Genomic DNA, 16,172 nt, shown 5'->3' on the forward strand with positions numbered 1-16,172 from the left:
TCTGTTAATATCTTTACTGCTATAAGTTATTCATATTTTGTTGGTTTGACCTCACTCCATGCTTTTGATATATCTGCAGGATGTAATGTTCTTTGAGAAGAGTGGTAATAAGGAAACTGATCGCCCTGGAATGTTTTAGTCGTTATAATGAAGACTTTGATGTTTCTAGAGAGTTTCTCAAGTTGAAGGTAAAGTAAGAGTCATATTGCGTAAAAAGATGTCTGAAGGCATCTGGGATGCACAATGCTTCTGAAAACTAACATGATCATCATCATTGTGCCACAATAAATAAGTGTCACTGCTTCTGGCATTGTTTCACATAGTGATGGAAGTAACCAGTGCTAGTTAATGAAATAGCTTTGCTTGAACTAACATGCAATGGATTTTTTGTTACTATCCTATTATTGTTTGTCAGTCTGGTCTGCTGTCTAAACTGACACTATGGAAAAATTCCTTACATCAAAGTCTAAACTAATCCTGTTTTCAAGATTAAATTAAGGTCAAGTTCATTTTTGCAAATGGTAACCCCAATTTGCTATGCCATATTCGCATTTTACATGAAAAATATGCATTGTTTGTAGGCAACATATTCCCCCCCCCCCCCCCCCCAAAAAAAAAAAACCAATGATTTGTGACCAGGGGGCACTTCATTGTAACTTTCCAAGGTTACCAATAACTCTAGAATGAAGCTAGATCATGAAAAATCTTCAGTGGAAAACTCATATGATTTCTGAACTCTGTCCACTTGAACTTGAAATGGCCTTAAAATTCTTCAATAGAGATTAACCCGAAAACAAATATCATCGGCATTAGCAAAAATCAATGTGCACCACTTAGAGGGTGCCGAATCAGATACCAGGATTGTGCTTGTGCAGCACAGTCAGAGAAGAGAAGGGTGGATCTTTGAGGCTAACTAATAAGCATCATTGTCAGGAAATTTGAAATCATGACTGGGGGTTCAGAGAAATTTTACCTATGGAGACTCTGAAAATTTCTCGGCTGTGCTCGCTTAGAATGATTCTTGACTAGCGTGATCTTATAAATTTTTCTCTTATGGACTTAGAAAAAAATGAATGTTAAGGGATTTAGAAAAATTCCACCTCATCGAATTCTGATGAATTTCACCTCGTGGGACTCGGAACAATCTCGTCTCCCGAGATTCTAATGAATTCCTGTGGAGTGAAATTTTTCCAAATCCATACAAGCAAAATTATTCTCAACATGAATGTTTGGAGCTCATAAGAGAAAAATTTATCTGAATCACCTTGTCTCGCAATCGACTTTCTCAGTCCCATCTTTCATTTCTGCCTTCTCCCCATATTTGAAAAGGCCCGATTACTGTGGGGTATTTCATTATTTTATTATTTACATCAATATCAAGATATGTAAAGGCACCCTCTTGAAAGACACATATCCATTAGACACCTAAGTAATTTTGTGAAAGATCACAATTGATTACTGTATGTTTTGGCTTCACGTTGTGGCATAAACAAACAGGTCGTGTACTTTGTACTAAGTCAGTTGCCCTGCAACATGCTTGCTGGATGTTTTGTTGAAGGAAGAACCTAAGAAAGCCATTAATAGTAAAAGTGATCACTAAAATTTATTTTTCGACTCTAACCTGTCCGAAATGACTGATTATATGCTGTTCAAAATAGTAAGAATGATAAAAATTGTTGATGAGTGTCTTGATAACTATGCAACCATGCAAAGATTGTATGTCAAAAGATATCCTGATACTGAGCATCCCACAAAGTTTACAAGTAGATCTCTGGTAAGATGAGCTGAAAGAGGTACCTTGATAAGGCAAAGACAAAAGACGGGTGTAAGAGAGGCAATTGTGCTGGGAGTTTGTGCTATCATCGCTGAAGATCCACACCTTTCAACACGTCAGATTTAGGGAATGCATGGCGTGCCTCGATCAACAGTAGCTCGAGTTTTTAGATATTTTAAATTCCACTCATACCGCTTACATACCACCCAAGCAATCAAGCCTAGGTATCCTTAGAGATGCCTGGCATTTTGCCGATGGGCCGATATGCAAATACGTCATGATCCCTTTTTCTTCGAATGCATTCTCTTTACAGATGAATTGAACTTCGACAACATGGGAGGAGTCAATCTCCATAATGCACACTACTGGGCAGAAGCAAATCCTCGCTGGCAATGAGATTACCAAACACAGAGACGGTGGTCAATTGAATGGCTTGCACTATCTTAATATTCTCCAGAATCTGGTGCTTCCTTTACTAGAAAATATCCCTCTAGAGCACATCCGTGGTTTAAACATGGCAGTGCCCCTGCACATCAGGTCCTACATGTCAGAAGGTACCTCACTGCAGCTTACCTGAATCGATAGATTTGTATTGGTAGTGCAATTCGTCAATTCCCACAAAATCACCAGACTTAACACCATTGGACTCCTTATTATGGAAGCTGTGAAGCAGAACGTGTGAAATAGGTTAAAACTGTGTGCTGCACCGAGACTCGAACTCGGGACCTTTGCCTTTTGCAGGCAAGTGCTCTACCAACTGAGCTACCCAAGCACAACTCAAGACCTGTCCTCACAACTTTAATTCCGCCAGTACCTCATCTCCAACCTTCCAAACTTCACACAAGTTCTTCTGCCAGGAAGTTTCATATCGGCCCACATTCTGCTGCAGAGTGAAAATCTCATTCTGGAAACATTCCCTAGGCTGTGGCTAAGCCATATCTCCACAGTATTCTTTCTTCCAGGAGTGCTAGGTTCGCAGAAGAGCTTCTGTGAAGTCTGGAAGGTAGGAGACGAGGTACTGGTGGAATCAAAGATGTGAGGACAGGGTGTGAGTCGTGCTTGGGTAGCTCACTTGGTAGAGCACACAGCACACAGTTTTAATCTGCCAGAAAGTTTCATATCAGCGCACACTCCACTGCAGAGTGAAAATCTCATTCTGGAAGCAGAAGGTGTACTCCCCCCCCCCCCCCCCCCCCTCTCCCTCCGATGATGCCAAAAGATATGAGATAAAGGATTGTGGCAGCTTTCCGGGCAATCACCTATCAGACATTGAATGTTGTTGAGACCAGTTTCTGACAGAGAGTGCAAATGTACATTAGGCAAAATGGGCAGTTGATCGAGTATCTGCGATCCCAAATTTCCAGTGAGAACCATGTTAATCAGCCATTTTCAGGGCTAATGCTGTACGAAATCCGCTAGGCATCCTGCATGTGGTGCACGTTAGGTTCCGTGTTCCACAAATGCCAACGGTATTTGCTTTACAGTTAATCCCTACTGAAGTATTTCAAGGCCATTTGAAGTTCACGAAAATTTCACCAGTGGACAGAGTTCAGAAACTGTACAAGATTTTCATTGAAAATTTTTCCCGGTCTTGCTCTGTTCTCAAGATACTGGTAATCTGTGACAGCTACAATGAAGTGCCTCCTGACGACAAATCACTGGTTTTTTGAAAATAAACGTTCCCTACATAGAACACATACTTCTTTTTGCATAGAGTATGAATGTGGAATAAAAAAATAGGGGTTACCAATTGCAAAAATGAACTTGACCCTGGTTTGACCTTGAAAACAGGGTTCAAGGTCATTTTGACATAACCCCTTCAAACCTTACATCTTTTACTCGAGACTGTTTTTGCAGAATTGTGCCACTCTAGAGATATCAGCCACTCCAGAGATGTCAGCTGGTATAGAGTAAAATGGGACACCCTGTATAATTTCATGACAGGTTGTCGAAGGTGGAGTATTACTCATTAAAGTAACCTGCAGGCATGCATTTAACATATCTGCTACAGGATATTGTGCTTTAAAAAAAGGCAAATAAACAGAGAGACGTTCACAACACGCAATACGAATACATTTTTCATTATGGCTAGAAATGTAAAGAGAAAATGAGTTATTCAACCTACAGAGAGCTGGCTACATTTTGTGTAGTAGAGTTTGAGATGGCGGTGTATATTATGAGAGAAAATCCATCACTAAGCCAGCTGTTAACTAACTATGAAGTATACACTTTGAAGAGTGAAATATGGAGTACAGCGGTGAAGCAGCAGTTACATCCCTATCATAAACAGAGTGTGTGGGCAATATGGGAATAGTTTTTCACCAAATTAGAATGAAAATTCAAAGCTTTGGATGATAACCTTGTCATCTTGTTACTGGAGATCATGTCAGCTTGAAAAGCTTTACATCTCATGAAAAATTCTGCAATTTCCTTTTCTTTTCCAGAATGTCAACATATTCACTATTAACAATGTGTGTGGTGTTTGATTCCACTGTTAAGCTATACAAACATATTAAAGAATAAAACATTGAATGCATGTACAGTTTTATCTCTGTTGTTAGCTATCTTCCACCGTAATTGATGATATGTGACATGTATACAAAATAAGCTCTAGTTAGTCATCTGCACAGTTTTGTTTGCAGTTGTTACTCCTGGCAAACAGCGTGTTTCGTCTCTGAGCCATTTCCTTATAATTTTGTTCAATTTAGCTTTTTGCATCTTGTTCTTATTGTTGCTTGCTTCAATTCATGCCTTTTCTTTAATAGTTGCACCTTATTTCATGTGAGATTCTCTCTCTCTCTCTCTCTCTCTCTCTCTCTCTTTCTGCCACTTGGTGCATTTTAATAATTTTTACCTTCACTGGCCACACTTTGCTGTTGCCAAAAAACTTTGCCTTAAGTCCGAAATAAGTGGTAAAAAAATGTGTTTATCTGTTAAGCAATATGTCTAACATTAAAAATCTGTTGGCATGCTCAATTTAATTTCTGCTCATAGATGTTCTGCGTAATTTGATTCAACTATTATGCAATTAAGGCTAACGATGTGTGCTATACTGTTCTCTTACAGTTATCTGTCCTTTCTTGGTAATGTGTACCTGCTAAGACTATGACTTGTATAGCTGCATATTGCTACCTACACACTGTTGCTTTATACGAGGGCTATTCAGAAAGTAGGAAACGTTTTGGCATTAAAAAGAAACTAAGTACAAGAAATACATTTTATTATATACATCTGAAGGAGCAACTGACATACTGCTTTTCCACATAGTCACCAAACACATTGAGGCACTTATCATAGCGGTGGACAAGCTTTGAAAGACCTTCGTCATAATATTCTGCCGCCTGAGACTTCAGCCGGTGAGTTATGCCTGCCTGGAGTTCCGCGTTATCATCAAAGCACTGCATTGCAAGCCAGTTCTTCATCTTGGGAAACAAGTGGAAGTTGTGTGGTGCAAGATCTGGGCTGTAGGGCAGATGAGGGAAAATTTCCCATTTGAATGAATTGAGGAGTTATTTAGTGCAGTCAGGCATTGTCATGGAAAAACAAAATTTTGGACATCAGCTTTCCTTGGTGTTTGTTTTGAACTGCTCTTCTAAGGCTGTGCATAGTTTGACAGTACCGGGCAGAATTTATGGTTGCTCCATGTTTGAGAAAATCAATAAGAAGCACATCTTGCCTATCCCAAAACACTGTCGCCATCAACTTCTTTGCTGACAAGATTTGCAAACATTTTCTTGGTTTTTGGGGGACCTAGTGTCCCCCCCACTCCATGGACCATAATTATGTCTCGCCATTGACTTGTTTCACCCAAGCTCTCATCACTGGTTACGATTTGATCCTGTAATGAATCACCATGTTTGTTGTAATCCTCCAGAAATGTCAACGTTGCCCCCATTCGCTGTTCTTTACTGTGCTCTGTAAGAATTTTGGGCACCAATCGTGCACAAAATTTGTGGTAGTCCAGCTTTCAAGTGACAATTTCAAACAACAAAGTCTATGAAACTTGTGGAAAGGAAGCAAATGTTCCGTTATTGTGAAGTGGTGGTTTTCACGAATCGTTTCATCAACTTTAGCGCCAAGAGCATCAGTCATAATGCTTGAGCGTTCGTTCTTCTTGGTTTGGCCATTGTCAAACTGAATGCACCATTTCCAGATGGAATGTTCACTCATTACATTGTTTCCGTACACTTCTCACAGTTCACGATAAATTTCTATAGGTTTTAGGTTTTTTATGAACAAAAACCGTATCACCGACCGCACCTCACAACCAGTGGGATTTTTGATTGTAGGCCTTCTTCCGAAGTAGACAACACAGAGATTTATGCAGACACTATTCACATACGCACGACCCTGCGGCATTTGAAGTTTTTGTTTCTCTTCTTCCTCCCTGTGTGCTCCTGAAGGCCTGCCCACGTGTCTGGCACATAACGGTTGACTGGATAACGTGTAATTTCCAGCCATTGGTCGACAGGCATGGTTCACACATACCCCTGGTACAAGTCAGGCCCAAGGAGGCCTGAACTGCTACCTTCCAAATTACTGATTGGTCCCTCTGTCAGGTGTTTAGGAGGTGTGACCTGAGGTGTGAACAATCACCTAAGACAGATGCACCCCCATCTTAATGTGGCCCCCAGTTGGAAGGAACGCACCATCGGAGATCCTGGCAATCATGGGGGATTTTCTCACAATGAGCCAGTCATCTTCACAGTCAGCAGCTACAAAACGTAAACAGAATGAGGCTAATGATTCAAAGACCCTCTCAGCTGCACGATGGTTCCTCATGGTTTCATATACTGAAGATGGTCGGGCTTTTGCTATGATAAATTGTTTATTATTCAGGAAAGTGTTGATACAATTGTTGGCCCTGTGAAATCCTGCTCTCGTTTACAAAGTGGCACTTTGCTTTTGGAGATTACTTCTGCTTCTGAAGCAAAACAGCTACTTGCAGCTTCGCTCCTCCACAACTATCCTGTTCGTTTTGAGTCCCATCGAACACTGAATCCTTCCTGTGGTGTTATTTGTGCTAGGCTCCTCGATGGTCTGACCAAGGCAGATATCCAAACATACCTATCTGATCAGGGTGTCATTGCAGTCTAGATACCTCCATAGTGCCCATATGCACTCTCTTTTTCAGTTTTGATAGTGGTTCTTCCGTCAGGGATCAAAGCAGGTTTGGGCTGTCCAGGAGATCCAGGTGAATGAAAAAGCCATCTGGCACCTACAGTGCTGTTCTTGCTACATCTTGCTCCATAAAGGACATGGCCACGCAGAGATGCAGCCTCAAATTTATCACTGCATTTGTGAAAGTGCCCAGTGTCATGGTAGCAGCCCCGTCTCCTCCTCCAGTTGTGCAACATGCCACCAAGACATTCACCTCACTGGACAAAGTCACCAGCTACACAACTGGCAGGCTGGAAAGTACAGAAGGAATACTCTCATGAAGACTTCTTACATTCCTCCAGTCAACCAACATCTGAGCCTTCCTGTGCCAACCGGAAAGGCTCCAAGAAGTAAAACAACAGCAAACAGTCTTCTTCGGCGTCTCGAAGAGTCTCTTCGATGGTGTCGCCATGTGATAGCCTCGCCCAGCCAACCTCCATGTTGCTGGTGTGCATCACCAACCATTTTTCTGCCCAGGACTCTGCAGACCAACACAAAAATGCTGACGCTTCTGTAGACCTCACAGAGCAGGATCCTACTGCCCCTGTGCCCTGTAGCTGCGAGTCTTCGAAGGCTGGCTCTCGGCAACTGCTGAGGTGACACCCTTTTATTTTTTCCTCATCATGACACTCTTCCAATGGAACGTTCGTGGTCTTCGATCCAACAAAGAGGATTTATGGTTGCTCTTAGACCTGCAGTGTCCACTTTTTCACTGCCTTTAGTAACAAAATTGCGTCTTCATGACTACATTGAGCTCTTTCATTTCTTCCTGATCCTTTTTGGCCTTCCCACCGAGGAAGGCGTTCCATCTCATGGGGGAGTCGTGCTGCTCATACAGGATCACATTCATAGTCAACCCACCTCCCTGACCTTCAAGCTGTTGCAGTTCAGCCTTTCCTTCCTCACTTGACCTTTTCCCTTTGTACCATTCACAATCCTCTGTCATTTGATGTCACCATAGCAGTCTTCCTCCAGCTTATTCATCAGCTACCTCACCCATTTCTGCTGCTTGGTTACTTTAATGCACACCATCCCTTTTGGGGTTCTCCCAGAACCTGTCTGAGAGGTGCCCTCTTGGCTGGCCTTCTCAATCATCTTAACCTCTTCTGCCTTAACACATGAGCACCCATGTTCCTTTCAGACTTCACTCTGACCTATTCCCATTTGGACCTATCCTTCTGCACTGCCCAGCTTGCCTATCATCTTGAGTGGCCCATTCTCTCTCACACACACTTGAGTGACCATTTCACATGTGCTCTCTGTTTGCTGACACCTGTCCCACCTATTTGTACACCCAAATGGCAGCTTACTACTGCTTACTTACTGCATTCATTATAAACAATTGCATGCACAGTGTCATTGTGTTATTTGGGATAGTAAAATAGATAGCTGGATTTTACCGTTCTTTTATCAGTTCCACTCTACCTTCTGTTGTGTGGGCCAACCTCTGAGGGCTCTCTGGGACCAAGATCCAATACTCAATTTCCGGCCTGACTGTAGCAGACAATGTCATCATGGACCCTATTCTGTCTCCAACAACTTGGGCCACTATTTTGTGGAGCTTTCAAGATCCTCCCACTATCATCCCGCCTTCCTCCATCGGAAATGAGTGGAAGAGGCTCGGGCATTGCTGCCATTACTATGAGGGAGCTAGTTAATGCTCTCACTTCATCCTGATTCTCCACCCAAGGCCAGATGATTTTCACACTCAAATGTTGCAGCACCTTTCTCTTGTAGGTAAGCACTTTCTGCTTCATACGTACAAGCGCCTCTGGGCAGAGGGGACAGTTCCCAGAAGTTGGCGTGAAGCCACTGTCACACCCATACCTAAGCCCAGTAAAGACAAACACCTTCATCCAGCCACCACCCCATTTCTCTCACCAGCTGTATTTGCAAGGTGATGAAACTTATGATTCACGCCCGGTTGGTATGTTGGCCCAAGTCTCGCAATTTATTAACCATTACACAGTGTGGATTATGAATGTGCCATTCTGCAGTTGACCATCTTGTCACTTTGTACACCCATATCATGAATGGTTTTCTGTGGTAATCCCAGACTGTGGCTGGTGGCTGTGTTTTTCGATTTGGAAAAAGCCTACAAGACCTGCTGGAAGACTGGTATCCTCCATATTCTCTACACGTGGGGCTTCGAGGCCACATGCCTCATTTCTTTAAGGAATTTTTAAAAGATTAAGTTTTCAACGTATGTGTGGGTTCTACCTTGTTGGACACGTATATCCAGGAAACAGTGTGACTCAGGGTTCCGTCCTGAGCATCATCTCCTTTGCTATCGCCATTTTCTATCACCATTAACCCTATAATGGCCTGTCTCCCACAAGGTGTCTCCGGCTCCCTTTTCGTTGCTGATTTTGCCATCTATTGCAGTTCTCCACAGGCTTGACTCATTGAGTAGAATCTTCACTGACAAAACCATTTGCATGAATTTCTAGTGTTGCACTTGGTTTCTACCACTGTCTTTACATCTTGAACCTGTTGCACTTTCGGTTGTTGAAACTCTGAAATTCCTGGAGCTCCTGCTCAATAGGAGATGGTCCTCCCATGTGTCTTACCTGGCAGCCCACTGTTGCAGTCCCTCAGTGTTCTAGTGTCCTCAACGGTACTTTCTAGGAAGCAGAGCGAACCACCCTCCTCCGTTTGTACCAGTCCCTTGTCCATTCAAAACTAGACTACAGGTGCTTCATTTATCTGCGCATCTGTCTCTCAATACTATCCACCATCATGACATCCATTTGGCCACTGGTGCATTTTACACTTGCCTGGTTGAGAGTCTGTACGCAGAAACTGCCGAACTGCTGTTGACCTACTGCTGTGACTTCCTCCTCAGTAGAGGGCATGCTGTTTGTCTGCCATGTGTGGCCACCCATCCTATGCCTCCTCCCTCTATTACTCCTTTGGTCACCAGTATGGGGCACATCCCTCTTCTCTGTTAGCTCGCGGAGTTCACTTTTGGCTCTTTCTTCTCTGCAGTTTAACTTCATGCTGCTTGTAACTTTCACTGTGGATGTGAATCCCAGTGGATGTGAACCCTTCACCTCCTTGGCTTCTTGTGGCGATCCTTGTTAACTTTCGCCATCATTCACTTCCTAAGGACATTACTCCAGCCTTGCTCTATTGCCTTCAGTTTCACGACCATTGCATGGAATTTTGCGATAGTACCTTTGTGTACACCGATGGCTCTTGGCCTGACTATGTGTCAGGTGTGCCTTCGTCATTGGCACTAACTTTTTTCAGTATTGGCTTTCAGAACACTGCTCAGTATTTACAGCAGAATTCTTTGCCCTGCATCAGGCCACACAGTACATCCATTGACACAGGCTTTTCAATTGCGTCATTAGCTCATGCTCTCTTAGTGCGCTTCAGAGCCTGTGTGTGCTGTACACCATCCATCCCTTAGTGCTACAGGTGCAGGAAAGCCGTCACTTGCTCACTCTTGATAGAGCCACTGTGATGTTTATGTGGGTTCCTGATATGTTGGTCTGACAGGAAATGAGGCCACTGACACTGCTGCCAAGGCTACAGTCCTCATGCCTCAGCCCGCTAGTTCTTACATTCCCTCTGATCATCTCTGTATTGCTATCTGTCAGCAGTTGGTGTCACTTTGGCATAACCACTGGTGACGCTCCAGGGTATTAAGCCTCTCCCAGTGGCTTGAACTACCTCCTCTCAGCCCTCTCACCATGAGGAGATCATTTTAACTAGGTTCCTTATTGGGCATTGGCATTTTAGCCATCACCATTTGCTAAGTGGTGCTCCCCCACCACTTTGTCCACATTGCTCTCAACTTGTGATGGTCCACAATTTCCTGACGGAATGTCCTTTTGTTAATCACTTACATTCTTGTTTGTTTTTGCTGTCTGAGCTATTGACTGTTTTAGCGAATGACACATGGGCTGTTGACTGCATTTTACTTTTTATCCATCTCGGCAATATGGCGAAGGCAATTTAATTTTTAGTCCTGGACCTCCGTTTCTCTTTGGCGTATTTTATAGACCTTTCTCCATGTACCTGTTTTTAGCTGTTTTCTCTTCCGTCGGTTAGGATCAATGTATAGTCATTTGTAACTCGTCACCTTGTCTTCGTGTTCTACAGTTTTCACATGGGCATGTATTATCCTAATTGTTTTCATGCCCTAAAACAAGACAAACAAAACAAACAAACAAACAAACAAACACACACATACACACACACACACACACACACACACACACGACCACTGTCTCTGGTAACCAAAGACAATGGTCATGTGTGTGTGTGTGTGTGTGTGTGTGTGTGTTGTGTACTTCGGAAGAAGCCCTCTTAGCTGAAAGCTTACTTGTTTGGCAGTTTTTTTTTTTTTTTTTTTTTTTTTTTTTTGTTGTGCCTGTGTGCAACTCTACATCTCCACTTTGGTGAGTAGCACTCTACCCTTTTCAGAATATTGGCATTATTCCATCCTGTATTTTCCATTGTTTGAAGGTACACGCAAGTGGAAGATGTTCCTTAGTTTAACAGGTATTAGGATTCTTCAAGTCGTGAGACCTCTGATATATACTTCAACAGGGTAATCAAAATGCACAATAGGTTACAAACTTACTGTTTATTTAGTGACATGCCTTGTTCATTGAAAAAAGATACAGTGTTCACAAGTGAGTATATTTATGTATTTTATTGTTTTATATACAATAGAACATGAGGTAGAAGTAGTACAGTAACACAACAGCAAGTAAAGCCTCTGTACTTTTATTGATTTCTATGTGCCACATACCAGTCAGCTGTAGGTAAGTGGTTCTCTTTCCTCATTTTCATTTGTCCATTATCTTGATGCATATCTGAAAGTGGACTGTAACATACCAAACAGTACCTTCTAAAATAAACAATAGGAACCACTCATCAACAGCTGATTGATGAATGTTGCATGGATACACAACAGAATAAAACTGCAGTAGCTTCCACAAGTCTGTCTTGAGTGAAAATGACTCTTTGTGAGTAGTTGCCGAGGCAGACAAATGTGGACAGAGAACAACTGATTTTGGCAGCACGGAGGGGAAAGAGATGTGGGGCAATCTTGCAGGGTGAATGGTTAGCCAGGCAAATGGAGTGGCACATTTCCATGATACAGGGTTGAATGGGATTTACACAAATGTGTATGCAAAGAAAGTTGGTAGTTGAGGATGAATAATTATTCAGCAGGTACAGTACCAACATAAACAATTAAAAAAAGAAAAGAGGATTCAAAATGTATTCTGACTACAGGGAAATTGTTGGTTTCTCCACTTTCACCCATCCGAGTTCCTTCATATATTATGAGATATGAATATAGTGCGAGTCCTTGAGTCTGTGTGTTGTAATCTTGCTTGTGTTGTTGTAATCTCTCTCTCCCATAAATGTATCGAAAGTATTTAATTTCAACTATTTTATGAACTTTTTGTAAAATAATGAAAAATAATAAAATGCTATTGTTCTATATAGTTTTTGGGGGAAAAAATTTATCTACTGTTCATAATTCTGTTTCAGGATTACATGTTCTTTGAAAAATCTGGCAATGCTGAACAAGATGGCATTGGAATGTTTTAAAATATGCACCATATTATATTGTTTACTAAAGCTAACAGAATGTTTAACATGAAGTAAGGAATATTGTATTCATACTTACCCAGTAACACATTCGTTTGACATCACAACAGTTTCCTCATCAGCTTTCAATATTTGTGTCAAGGAGTTTGTTAATGTTGGAGTAAGTTCAGTGACATCTATAAATATCTCATTCAGCCATAGCACTTGTTGATAAATGAATGATATTGATGTACAGTGAATTTACTCGAACAGGTGATCATTTTTGTAGTGCGTGAAATGTTTTATGTGTGGAGAGTGACACCTGTCCCTAAAACAACAGAAATTATATGTATAACCTCTTTTCTGTGTCTTGATTGTGGTGTTGTAGATACATCCCTGATCCTTCAAATGCAATCCATGCTGTGAGTGGATGCAAGTTTATCTATACCCTGTCTTGATTGTGGTGTTGTAGATACATCCCTGATCCTTCAAATGCAATCCATGCTGTGAATGGATGCAAGTTTGTCTATACCAAAGATATTGGAACTGAATATGTACTTACACTATCTGTGATTCACCACATTCTCAGTAGGAGACATATTTGCTGTTTTAAGTTCAACAAAATACTTGCATAATTCTTGAAATTTACTTTGTATAAATGCATGCAACACAGAATATTTGTCCTGATACAGGATGTACTGTAATATTGTCACTACAGGTATATTTCTTGGTATTGCTTTAATATCAGTACCTAAGAGCCCCATAGTTTTAATATGTGGGGCAGCACCATAAGTTTTGAAGCATGTATGCTTTAAGGAAATGAATTTTGAGAAGGATCCATTGCACTGAGTGTTGATCTATTCCACTGAAACATGAAATCAATACATTTATGGAAGTTTATCACAACTAATAGAAGTTCAATGCTGCTGATCACTTATCTGCTGCAGCATGAAACAAGCATTTATTTAAACATGTCCAAAAAGTTTGTGAATGCTAATATAACAAACGCAAAATATTGCAATTCTGAATATCTTTTCCTGACTGCAGTGAAAGCTGGTTTGTACATATTATTTTGTAGATTGCTCATATAACCTATCCTGGTAGTTCAATAAAAAATGAAGGGCATTTGAAGTGTGTTTCTGATTGTTTCATTCAATTTGAAGACAAATGTTTTAGAAATAAGAAAATATTGTATATGTGGAGATGTTACTAGAGTACTGCTAATTATGTTATGCAAGTTGTGGGTTCTGCTTGTAGTATTGGAATACAAATTTCCCTTTCTTATGATGTTTGTCTTCAGTCAGACAGTACTGATAGTTTTATTGGTTGAGAGTCACTGATTGAAATATATTACATTAAATGTTCCTTTATGTTATCTTTGCATTACAAATTTTATTTCACATATTTAAATTATAAAATCATTATTTTTCTTAATATTTCAATGTAGAAGTAATTAGAGAGTTTATAAATATATATTTGGTGTCATAGAAACCCTATGTTATTTTTTGGAGACTTTAGGAATTGTGTATAATAATAATGTTGTAGTTAATACCTTAAACTTTTAAAGCTTTATCTCATGCTCAATAAAAATTTTGTGCATCCTGTTGCTGATTTTGGTTTGTTTCATTACCTAGACTGAAATTTCATGGAATCTGCGTATTAAGTAATGATAAATATGAGTGTACTTCCCCACTTCATCAAAAATTTGTTGTTGTTTCAAAACATAAAAGGAAATATGAAACATTAGGTGTTCCTGCTTGTACTTTAAGTTGAAATTATATTTAAATCATTATTGGTACATAATTGCAAAATAGGTGCTTTTTACGGAAAATAAATGTATGTGAGAAATGTTGATGTACTATGTATGAGCTTCATTTTATACAAACATAATGACCTATTTATCTGTAGAGTTTATGCAGTAACTGGAAAAACAGTATTTCCTGCCATATGACACAGAAGTTTTACCTATCATTAGTTGTGAGTGTTGAACTTCGTCATAAAGTCAAATAGTCCAGGTATATTTCTGGTGACATTGTCTTCTCTATATGTTTTCCACATGGACAGTTAAAGCTGGTACTAATATGTGGCACTTTTGTGCAATTTGAAAAAAATATTTTATATAAATGTAACACAACTTATAAGCAAAGCATACTTGTGATTCTTAAATGACTGTAAAATGATGAGCTTTGAACAGGAAGCTTTTGCTCTAATCCAAATAGGGGCTAGAGTAACAAAAATGATCAACAGTTTGTCAGAGTGCTAGCTAGCCTACCTGAAACAGGAACCTGTACACATATAATTCAAATTAAGCACATTGAATGTTGTTTGTAGATTATGATTATATTTATCCAATTAGTGTCTTTATTCTTCCATTGACTGTGTATGAGTAGCTTTGGATGAAGCCAAAAAAATGGAAAAAATGTCCTCCAATTGAACACTTGATTTCCTATATGGTACTATGTTTTTTGTGCCACAGAATATGGCTGTGTTTGTTGTTGTTAGTACTTGCTTCTCATTTTAGGCAACTAATAATTAATATAATATTTTCGGTTATATACGGAACCACAGTAGTCTCCTTATGTTATATGTGGACAACCTTTTATTAGATAGTTAGACTGAATCTGCTAGTTTTCAAAAGTGTACTCCACAATAATATTCTGTTACTTTATGGATATGCTTTCTTTAACAGCAGGGTCAAATGGACTTGTAATATGGAATGCCATACTGTGTTAGCTCTACAACAGATACATTTCCATTTGAAGTTCTTATTAACCAAAGGCAGCACAGGCCTTATATTTGGCAAGTGTTGTTAGCACAAACTTTTTTATTGAAGTTGTATGTGTTCTTTTTGCAGGTCTTTATATAAATAATTTTTTTTCCACATATGAACCAAAAACTATGCTTAATACAACGACAACAGAGGCAGTTGCTGATTTTAATGTGTGCTTCTTTTCTTTCACTCGACACAACAAATGATGTTATGCAAATCAGTTCAACGAGTAAATAATTCTTAAGTCAATTACTATGAGACTTTGCATTCGTGTTAACTATTAAAGTGTGTCCAAATTTACTTATGAAAAAAAAACTTTTGTATATAAAGGTTTTGGTACATAGTAGTGTTTATAAATTTTTGTCACAATTATATATTGAACTTTTTGTGTTGTAATAATGAACTAACTGTTGAAACTGTATTCTGTTATAAATAAATCATTATTTCCATACTATAAGAAGACAACAATTGCTTATTTTGTCCAAAGCAACAGATATTGACACACTCACTAATATCCTCATTGTCAGCTTGACAAAGGAGCAGACAATAAAATTGTGGTTAACACACATCAAGAGAATTGTTTTCATTTCATTTTCCATACATTTTCAGATGACTTTACATCATTGAACAAAGAAAACCATTCCCAGTACTTCATTTGTGTCTCCATCCTCTGTCTTATAAATGATCTGTAAGAAAAAGGAAGGCGACTGATGTCATTTGTTAAAAGTTGCTACATTTATTTGCTCTTCACAGTGGTACTTTGTCTCATTTTATTGTTGTATCCCATAACACAGTTATAAGAAGTTATTTAGAAAATTCACCAAAGTACAGTCTGATTTGCTGACAGTGTATAGTTAAAGTTAGAACAGTAGTAATGAGACACATCCATGTAGGAAAGGGTGGGTGGGGAGGGGG

General features: G+C 39.8%; 1 protein-coding gene across 2 annotated transcripts in view; it reads left to right on the forward strand.

The window, feature by feature from the left end:
• LOC126329509 (phospholipid scramblase 1) overlaps nucleotides 1–15,825 on the forward strand; it is a 142,437-nt gene extending 126,612 nt beyond the window's left edge. The window contains exon 8 of one of the 2 annotated variants that reach the window (XM_049996164.1): nucleotides 12,449–15,825. In XM_049996164.1, the coding sequence (XP_049852121.1) occupies nucleotides 12,449–12,508 (60 nt within the window). In that variant the 3' untranslated portion in view covers nucleotides 12,509–15,825. Of the gene's footprint in view, nucleotides 1–79; nucleotides 188–12,448 lie in introns of those variants that run through there. The other variant, XM_049996163.1, reaches the window with a different exon arrangement.
• The last annotated feature ends 347 nt before the right edge of the window (nucleotides 15,826–16,172 follow it).

The sequence above is a fragment of the Schistocerca gregaria genome, chromosome 2 (genome assembly GCF_023897955.1).
Source record: "Schistocerca gregaria isolate iqSchGreg1 chromosome 2, iqSchGreg1.2, whole genome shotgun sequence".
Classification (NCBI taxonomy): Eukaryota; Metazoa; Arthropoda; class Insecta; order Orthoptera; family Acrididae; genus Schistocerca; species Schistocerca gregaria.